Here is a 9,768-nt window from a genome sequence, read left to right on the forward strand (position 1 = left end):
GCGGCATCTGAAAATGCTCAACCGATATTCCAGTATAAGAGTCAGAAACACTCTCACGAAGTCCAAAAAAATATTAGACACACACTCACCGCACGTAGTACCGTGCGACAACTCACGTAAAGCTGCGTACTTCTAAGTTGGTACTGTCTCATTTATCAAGGGACTGCACGATAGTATCCATTGTCACGCGCAAATCCTTAGTTAGGAGACTTGAGTGTCTCGCCTTGATTTTCTGTTGAAGCAGAGCCAAGTCCACGGCCATCTCAATCTTTCGCTTGCACTGAGGATAAACCTAATACTAATACTACTAACGAAATGTGCTACCAACTGCGACGATTTCGCCGTGTTACCTTGCAAAGAATAGCTTTGTCTTCTATCTGTGTTACTTACAAGGATAACGTCAGCTCTGGACGCATAACCAGGTCCTTTTTTATTGGTAAGTTTCTAAATTTGTTGAAATCAAATCCTAGCAACTATCCTGGTTGCTGCTTTTGTGAGACTAGCTTTTGCAATCGCGTCACCGACGTGCAGCTACTGTGACGTTTGATGCTGGTGAAAAGCCGCTGCTGGTAGCTGTCGCAAAAATCAAGTCTGCTGCTTTTGATGCTACTATTGACGGCATTTGTCTTCTTGACGACTAATTTAAGTTAGAAATTGTAATATGCAAGCAATCAAGTTCGCCTGCTTTATGTTGTAATTTTAGACAGTGTGCTCAAATTAGTTGGATGCTCCACATTGGTAAGTCAGATCTCTAGTTCCAAAAACCCAACGGTAGTGTTTGAGGCATCGCAGCCTTTTCTGTGTTGCTGCCAACTTAACTTTGCTCATTCAGCAATTCTAAGCCTAGACGAATCTAGTGGAAGCCATTTTGAGCAGGAAGTGTACTGTTGCCGGAATGCAAGCTGACATCGTCGATGTGAGGGGCACCAAAGCTTTTGCTTTCTGTGTATAGAGTCGATATCATAGACACTTTTAGCTGCCTCCACAATACCACACAGCGCTAGTGTATCAATCATACGTGCCAAACGTCGTGCCTTACAACAACTATACATTTGTATGATTTACAAGGGATAAAATCGCAAAAATAAAATTGGCAACCTTTTTGAATTTTCAACGACTTCCCGACATTCCTCCTCCTTTTGTACTGAGTCTATTTCCCCTTTTTATCTGCCCGCTTTTCCGACCCATAACTTACGGCAGCGCTGACTCCTACCGCCACAACCGAGTTTCGTATAGCCGCCCACTTGCCACCTGCAAAACAGAACCACACGGACCCTATAACTCCATGTTTTATTCTATAGCGCCTCATCACGTACGGAGTATGAGAGATGGAAAAGCCACAGCAATCACGAGACTAGCTGCCGTCATCGCTGGTTGTTCACGTCGTAACTCGTTTACCTTTATCAGACCTGTCCACGTGAAGATAATAAGCACAAACAATCGGTACTACCTTAATTTACTATTACAAATAATCGCAACACTTACGTTCTTGAAAAGCGACCGCCACGCCCTTCAAAGGTACCAGCTGATCCTGCGCAATTCTCTTTGACTCCTGCAGCTGCATCTGAGTTGCGTAGAACTGCGCATTGACGATCCTGCGCGCCACACCATAATATTTCCGCAACCTAGTACCTTCTTCACCATCTGCGCGCTTAAAAATCTCCACGATGGGAGACGTAAGTGTTTTGGAGGCTCCTCCCACCCACTGAGTCATCTCGTCGATCGCTTGACGCGATGATTTCGTTAGTTCCTTGATGTAGTCGACTTCGATACGAAAAGTATTGCGTGCATGATGATTAAGCCCTTCATCAGCAACACGAGCTTGCTGGGATACCTCTTTTAACTGCTTGGACCCGAAGTCCGTCGCCTCATCCGTGGGCTGCTTGTCGTCTTTATTAACCATGCTACTAATTTAGAAATGCAATTATTTTAGGTAACTTTACATAGCGTTACATTTGCAGACAGCAACAGCCAAATGGAAGCGGCAGAGTTGCAAATCGCGCGAGCATTGGCGATGCTCATAGAGCACGAATTTCCACAGTCTCGTAGTCTTGAGACTCGACTTGACGCATATCTGCATCTTGAGGAGCTAATGCGTTTGGAAGATACTGAAGCCTCCGTCAGGGAAATGCAACGACATGTTCCAGTGCTACTACACGAGATGCGCTTCGACCTACAACACAACGTTCTCAGTGACATCCAACACGCTACACTACGCTGCCTTTCTTATCTATTGCATCATCGCAGTTTGAACGAAGTCTTCAAGGACGATGATGTGATCTTCTTTCTCAGTGCGTTACTGGGTTTACTGTTTTCCACGCAAGACTTGCGAACATACAAGTTGTGTGTGTGGGGTCTTACGCAGCAAAATTTTCCTGTAGAAAGACACAATTGTCTATCGCAGACTATTGAAGGTCTAGTGCACGCTGTAGTCAATCCATTTAACTCGCGAGAAATTGAAGTGCAAGCGCTGAAGGGGCTTCTTTTGCTTCTAGTCAAGTATCCAGAGCCGTTGGGAGCTAACGAAACATATTTTCGCGTATACATGAGACCAATAGCGAGTCGGCTGTCCAGTAGCGAAGTAGCTACGCGAACTCAGGCACGACTCGTACTGGAGGAAGCTTGTAAACATCGGACAAACTGGTCACACGAGACGTTAACGATGGTGCAAAATTGCGCAATGGAATATTTTCTACCCATTATGAAATCGCATACGGAGCGCAATCGACTGAGAGATGCCATTCACTTGTGGAAGTTGGTGCTGGTAATACTGAAGTCGCGATTCACCTGTGAACCTGGAAAATTGAACCAGATACTGTATGTTCCAGAAAAGTGTATGGAAAACGAAGATGCAGCAGTTCGACTAATGTCAATGCAAGCGTGGGGTGATATCATCGACATTATTCATGAGTGCCAGAATTGGCTGTTTAACAAAGCTGTAGTGAGCTTACTGATGTGGCCGATTAAGTTGTGCTTGGAGCAAGAGGTACTCCTGAATGTCCTCGGTGCAGCTTTTACTTCATGGCAAAAGATTGTGAAAGTTGCTGTTGTTTATTTTAATTTCTATTGCAAAACCCAGGGACAAAACGACGGACAATGGCAGAATGCTCCGGAGTGGAAGTTCTGGTTTAGTGAATTGGTCATGAGCCCCTTGGTGACATTGATGACTAGGCACATGCAAGCTAACGATAATGCATTGACAGCTGAGGTCCATCGATTTGTCAAATTTACTATGCAAATGTGGGAAGATGAGGAACAAATGCCAAGCAAAAGTACGCACAATTCTATTCCAAGTCAACACAGTAGTTGTACCACGATAGAAGAATCTATGGATGGCTCCGATAGGAAGCAGTCAGTCTTCGTCGTAAGCAGGAAGTCCGATGTCAACGAATCGTGCTCTGTAGACGATTTAAAATGTAGCAACTTTCGCATCACAACAGGAATCACTGTTATCGCCTTTATGCTCGAAGACATTTTTGGTGCAATCCAAACTCTGATAAAAATAGCAGATGATTGCTACGGTATCAAAAGTCAAGAGCAAGTAAATGACCTACTGATTACTACATGGAGGGGAATCTGCAAACGAAATCATGTAGTTTGTACGACTGATGGATCACTGTCAAACCACGGTTTGCGGTTTGTTCGGATGTCAATCGACTTTGTGTTTGGCTTACTGAATATAAGATCCAGTTTTGCTGATATGCGCGATGAAAATGCTTACACTAATCAGGTCAATATCAATGATAAGAATCAAGCGGCTCTGATTGCTGGAGCATCTGTAGGTTTTGGGCTGGAATGGCAACTGCAATTGCTAGCTCCGCTCGTGTCGAATCTGCCGTCCTCAACAAGCTTACGTACGGTGATGCTTCACCCAAGGAGTAAACTGTTTGATCATATCACTAAGCGCATGGAATATCTGAAGAAAATATACGTTCAATGCGCAACAGTGCTGGACACATGGAAATATGACAAAAGTAACAAGATCCAACTTGATTTCACGGCGAAGTACAACACGCTGCCGTACCTTGTACTAAATTTGCTGGTCGAGTTTGCAATCTATGTGGACGACCCAGACAATGTCGACTGCGAAAGAACAAGGTTCATTTTCGCAAATTTGAGTATTGTGATAAGAAAACTTTTAAAGAGTGTCGAAGCCAGCGCTTTGCAGCATGCGGAAGGGCTAAATGCCATAATACGATTTAGTGAAAATACACTTCACGTAGCTTGCAATTTTGTTTTTGATGACGGCGAACGCGCACATAAAAGTATACTTGACGAGCTTGTCATCATTTCTAAGCGTTCGGCAAGGCAATTTTTTGTTGAAAGTCTTCAAACTGCCTCGCTGTTGCTAGATTTACACCATTCTCTTGAAGTACCTGGACTTTTCGTTTCCGAGACCGCCAGCACTGACACTTTAGCGATTTCAAGCGATGCATTAGATGCTGATCAACCGATTGCAGATGTTGGTATATTAGTGTCAGCATCATATGAATCCAGCACCTCCCTACCGTCTACTGTAAGCGGCGAGATTGCGAGAATATCAAAACGCGATCCTGCTGATTCTAATCCAGTAACTTTGGTAGATGCTGCTCCTGTTACTCCACAACAAGCCAAAATCATTAAGAGGAAGGATGATAAGGAACACACCACAGACGAACCGAAAGCGCACGTCAAATCCCAATCGGCTCCGCCAAGTCTAGATGCTGGATTTCCACAGCGTTTAAGTTTGAAATCATTGCGATGCATTTATCCAGACCTTGTTGGGTGCAGCGAAGGAATCGCGTTGCTCTATAGGCATTTTCCGCTGAGTTTTCGACCGTTCTTTTCGTTTTACAAGATAAAAACTATCGGCGATTTGAGTGCTTTACCAGTAGAAAAGGTGAGAACATTCGGCCTAAAAGATCCTATCAGCACCGTTCGGCGAGCACTGAAAGAGTTTAATGGGCGAAAGGACCGTATGAAGACACTGACTGGGAGTCCATTCTGTCAAAGAAGCAGTTCGGCCACAAGGAGTTCTGCTTCGATATGTACTCAATTTAAGCGCTCACTTCATCCGGAAAGTGGAATTGTTGCCTATTTAGAAGGCCCGAAAATTCGTGAGCACAAGCGTGTTAGGCGATTTTTGGTGCTTGATACCGAGGGCGGAGATGGAGAAAGTGAAAAAAATTGTCGCAAACCAAAATTGGCAGACCGAGTAACGTTTTGTCTTCAAACAGGTGAGATCGGTCAGACGAGTATTACTCGACCTGGCGAGGATTCACAAGATCAGCCGAAACCATTTGCAACGATCGGAACAAAAAAAGATTTGCAAAAGAAGATGAATACTTACTCACTCAAACTAATTCAGCATTTGCAACGTTCGGTAAACTACATTGACAAACTCGTTATCGAAGAACAAAGTATCCAGAGTGAGGAGGGGAGTTTGCAGACCAGCATTGCGTCCGTGGGTGGTGTCATCACAAATTATCAAGAAGCGCATGAATTAGTGTCACGACTTGCTTTACTACTTCAAATCGCTGCAGAGACAAGCTCTACAAGATGTCGAAAACTTTTGAATAAGGAAGCTCATGAACATGCTTAGTATATAGAATGAGTCTATTCGATACTTTGTTTGCACAATAAAAACCACTAACCTAGGACAGTCTATCTTCTACAATGCGAGAAAATGGCTAGTTCTGAACGTTATCATTACCAATAAGCTTGTAATGGTTCATTGTGCCCATGCCTCTCTACGGAGGAACACATGCTTCCTTCATAGTATTAATTCTACTGCTTGAAAATAAGATTGAATATTGACTGCGTACCTGTTTGCTTCTTTTGCATAAGAAGGCATACGATTAATTCCAATATTTGAATGCTTTGACTCAAGTTTATGATGCACTTGACGCTTCTTTTCTACATGGAAGCGGGTTATCTTCTCATTGTGGTAGAATTCGGAAAAATCTGGCTGCAAATAAGGCGCAGCATTCCGTTTCGTTTCATAAATTGAAAAGATGCTTTTGTCGCGTTTATCAAAGGTTTGCTTTCGAAAAATTGAAGCCCTGGTGTATTTTCACACCCCCTGTCGAAATAGTATGGTGTCGCATCACGCTATGCGTTAGGTGAAATTTGTAGAATACAACATCATTACTTATCCACTCTTTCAAATTTTGGTTATAAATTTCGAATGGCTACTGAGTCCAAATTTTTTTTTATGAGGCAATTTCGAGAGGCTCGCTATAACCACACGACGAGCGCAGAAGGAAGAATAAATGCGTCAACTCTCTCGATTGTTCGATGTAGATCTTTTTTTCAGCAAATCTCCTAAATTCACTTCATGTAACCAGAAATGTCGATGCTTGATCGCCCAAGTGAGATTATTTGTTAAGCCGAGGGCGGCACCGCCAAGCCTTAAGACGAGTTGCATTAATGCGAATGAATCCCTGAGCATCAGCCGGGTTGTAGTCGAAGCTGGCACCACCCCCCTCCTGGTCCATTGAAGCCAGGTCAGCGCTATACAGAGCCTCGTCTGAAAAGCGACCGATCACGGTTACGTTGCCTTTATAAAGCTCTAAATTAACCAGGCCCGTCACATTTTGCTGCGAAAAATCAACCGCGTGACGTACAAAGTCCATCTCAGGGGAAAACCAAAAGCCATTGTAGCAAAATTCAGCAAATTTGGCGGACAACGAGTCGCGCACCTTCATAACCTCTCTGTCCATACAAAGACCCTGTAGAAAATGTGATGCAAAGTCAGTATCAGCTTACTGATCCGACAAACAAAACAGTGAACTTACCTCAAGGTCAAGATGTGCGTGACGAAGGATCGTACCTCCAGGAGTTTCGTAGCATCCGCGTGACTTAATGCCAACAAAGCGGTTCTCGACGATGTCAATGCGACCAATACCATGCTTTCCAGCTAGCTTGTTGAGCTCGAGGAACAGATTTAATGCACCCGTGATCTCGGGAGTATTGGCCGTGAGGTTGGTCACCCCCACAGGAACACCCTTTTTGAAGCGGACTTGAATCTGCTCAGCAGAGTCAGGGGCATTTTTTGGGTCTACCGTCATCTTAAACATCTCGACCATTGGAGCGGTCATAGGGTCCTCGAGCATGCCAGCCTCATACGACGTATGGTACAGGTTCTCGTCCACGCTGTAAGGAGCTTTCGGGGTGGCGTCAATGGGGATATTTTGCTCCTTAGCATACTGGATCAAATCAGCACGGCCCTTAAACATCTCGATAAACTCTGTGTCACGCCAAGGGGCAATGGTTTTGAGCTGTGCATCCAAGGCCTGAGCGCACAGTTCGAAACGGACCTGGTCGTTACCCTTACCAGTGGCACCGTGGGCCACATACCTGGCGCCCTCGGCCTGAGCGATCTCGACTTGCTTCTTGGCAATCACAGGGCGAGCCAACGACGTGCCAAGTAGGTAGCGGGACTCGTAAATAGCGTTGGATTTTACAGCCTCAAAGATGTAATTCTCCACGAAGTCCTCGCGAAGGTCTTCGATGTAGACCTTCTTGGCGCCAAGGGATATAGCCTTGGCACGAACCTTGTCGTAGTCCTCCCCGTGCTGGCCCACGTTAGCGCAGTAGCAAATGACCTCAAAGCCCTTGTTAGTAAGCCACTTTAGAATGACAGAAGTGTCCAAACCGCCGCTGTATGCGAGCACGACTTTGTCACCGGGCTGGGCTTTGACGCTCATGATAAAAATTGAGTGGCCTGGAGTTAGCTTGGCGAAATCTAGAATGGATCCTGGAGGAGGAATGAATGGCATACATAAGATTAATACGCTGGTAGTAAGAATTACGAAACAAATCTTTGTGCAAAACTTATGCATAAATATCTAAAGTTTATAACAAGGACCTTATCTTTTATCATAGGTATACATCCTCTAACATTTTCTTTTTTCTTTTTAATTACGTTTTTATCTATAAAATAAGTTCATAATCATCATCAAGTAAAAAAATTATAGCTTTTTTAAATTATGGTGCAAAATACTCCAGTTTTTAGGGCCTTATGATAAATGCGGTGATGTATACGCATTTTCAAGTTTCATCGCGCGACAAATCTGGTGCACGAGTATACTTTGAACTTCACCGAACATGACGATATGAAGAAAGTTGAAGTTAACGACGGGTGATCCCGATAAATTTATTCAGCAAAAAGCAGTACCCAGCTTCTCTAACGACTTCTCTTTCTCAGTAGTACCTACACGCATAATCTTTATTGGGGCACACCGTTGAAGTAGACGATAGCACGAATGCACTGAAATGAAATTGAAAGTAAGTCAAGACTAACAGAATAATTCACCTCAATGATAATACTTACATCACCCTCGTTCATAGCATGAAACGCATCATTAATCTGCGAGAGGTCAAATTTGTGGGTTATGAACTCGTCTAATTTAATCTCGTTCTTCATGTACTTGTTCACCAACTCAGGTACACCGTCACGGCTTTTGAAGCCACCAAAGGCACTACCTGCCCAACGACGGCCTGTCACGAGCTGGAACGGGCGAGTAGCTAGCTCTACACCAGAAGCTGCAACGCCAATAATACACGACTGACCCCAACCTTTGTGACAGCACTCAAGCGCAGCACGCATCGTCTCAGGTTGGCCAATACACTCGAATGTATAATCCAGTCCACCATAACCATCTTCCTCTGTCATCTCAATTAACACATCTTGGATCGGGCGATCGCCATAATCTTTAGGGTTTACGCACTGAGTGGCACCAAAATCTTTAGCAATAGGGAATTTTTTAGGATTAATATCAATAGCAATAATTTTCCTTGCGCCCGCAGCCTTGGCTCCCATGACGACAGCAAGACCCACGGCACCGAGACCAAACACAGCCACAGTAGATCTATTTTCTACCTTCATATTGTTGATAACAGCGCCGTAGCCAGTGGTGATACCGCAGCCGAGCAGACACACTTTATCCAAAGGGGCCGAGATGTCAATCTTGGCGACTGAGATCTCAGGTAGTACCGTGTATTCTGAGAAAGTGGACGTACCCATAAAGTGAAAAATCATCTCTCCGTTGCGCTTGCACGTGAAGCGTGATGTGCCGTCGGGCATTAATCCTTTTCCCTGGGTGTTACGGATGACGGAGCATAAGTTCGTTTTGCTGGACTTGCAGAACTTGCAGTTGCGACACTGTGGTGTATAGCATGGCACGACATGGTCGCCTACTTTAACGCTGGTCACATTGGGTCCCACGCTCTCGACGATACCAGCGCCTTCGTGGCCCATGATGACAGGAAATAAACCCTCCGCGTCGGCTCCCGACCGCGTGTACTCGTCAGTGTGGCATACGCCTGTAGCCAGGATCTTTATGCGCACCTCGCCGGTGCGCGGAGGTGCCACAATCACATCTTCCAGCACAAAATTCTCCTTAGCGGCCCAACAAACGGCGGCCTTGCACTCTATTGGTTGCGAAGCGGTCATTGTGTACGCTGGATGATGATCTGGATGGTATTCTTATATTCACAAAAGTGAGTTTCACTTTGAATCGTCAAGACAGCCACTGATGCTTAATGTAAACGTGTTAATAGTGTTACCAAACATTTGTGACAATTTACATTGGATGCGATACTGCACAATTGTACGAGTGTGCATTTTGGTGTAATTGTGGAGCCCATGGTAAATTTAGGCTGCTAGCTGCACGTTAGGAAGTACAGATTGTTTTATTATGAAAGATTGCAAAACGGGTATTTTTAGCATTACCGTACTTCACAAAATAAAAGCCACTCAAAAAGATCACCTTTTTCTGATTTTCG

The 9,768-nt window shown here is 44.5% G+C and overlaps 5 protein-coding genes across 5 annotated transcripts; 1 reads left to right on the forward strand and 4 right to left on the reverse strand.

Annotated features, from left to right (window-relative positions):
- Positions 1-371: 371 nt before the first annotated feature.
- Positions 372-1,150, reverse strand: PHALS_15301 (uncharacterized protein). Its single transcript, XM_036407362.1, has one exon. The coding sequence runs from the start codon at positions 1,050-1,052 to the stop codon at positions 825-827; it is 228 nt and encodes a 75-aa protein (XP_036263070.1). The 5' UTR covers positions 1,053-1,150; the 3' UTR covers positions 372-824.
- PHALS_08367 (uncharacterized protein) lies at positions 1,151-1,903 on the reverse strand (the record flags this gene model as incomplete). Its single annotated transcript, XM_024723705.1, has 3 exons — positions 1,151-1,251; positions 1,317-1,409; positions 1,486-1,903. The coding sequence occupies 3 exons, from the start codon at positions 1,901-1,903 to the stop codon at positions 1,151-1,153; spliced, it is 612 nt and encodes a 203-aa protein (XP_024574654.1).
- A 72-nt stretch (positions 1,904-1,975) lies between these two features.
- On the forward strand, positions 1,976-5,581 carry PHALS_08368 (Telomere-associated protein Rif1, N-terminal; the record flags this gene model as incomplete). Its single annotated transcript, XM_024723706.1, has 1 exon — positions 1,976-5,581. The coding sequence occupies one exon, from the start codon at positions 1,976-1,978 to the stop codon at positions 5,579-5,581; it is 3,606 nt and encodes a 1,201-aa protein (XP_024574655.1).
- Positions 5,582-5,710: 129 nt separating this feature from the next.
- PHALS_08369 (argininosuccinate synthase) lies at positions 5,711-7,688 on the reverse strand (the record flags this gene model as incomplete). The annotated part of the gene is made up of 4 exons (XM_024723707.1): positions 5,711-5,750; positions 5,805-5,947; positions 6,606-6,710; positions 6,777-7,688. 4 exons carry the CDS (start codon positions 7,686-7,688, stop codon positions 5,711-5,713), a joined length of 1,200 nt encoding a protein of 399 aa, XP_024574656.1.
- A 312-nt stretch (positions 7,689-8,000) lies between these two features.
- Positions 8,001-9,436, reverse strand: PHALS_08370 (s-glutathione dehydrogenase class iii alcohol dehydrogenase; the record flags this gene model as incomplete). Its single annotated transcript, XM_024723708.1, has 4 exons — positions 8,001-8,077; positions 8,159-8,194; positions 8,245-8,251; positions 8,315-9,436. 4 exons carry the CDS (start codon positions 9,434-9,436, stop codon positions 8,001-8,003), a joined length of 1,242 nt encoding a protein of 413 aa, XP_024574657.1.
- Positions 9,437-9,768: the final 332 nt, after the last annotated feature.

Source organism: Plasmopara halstedii (assembly GCF_900000015.1).
Source record: "Plasmopara halstedii genome assembly, contig: Scaffold_322, whole genome shotgun sequence".
Classification (NCBI taxonomy): Eukaryota; Oomycota; class Peronosporomycetes; order Peronosporales; family Peronosporaceae; genus Plasmopara; species Plasmopara halstedii.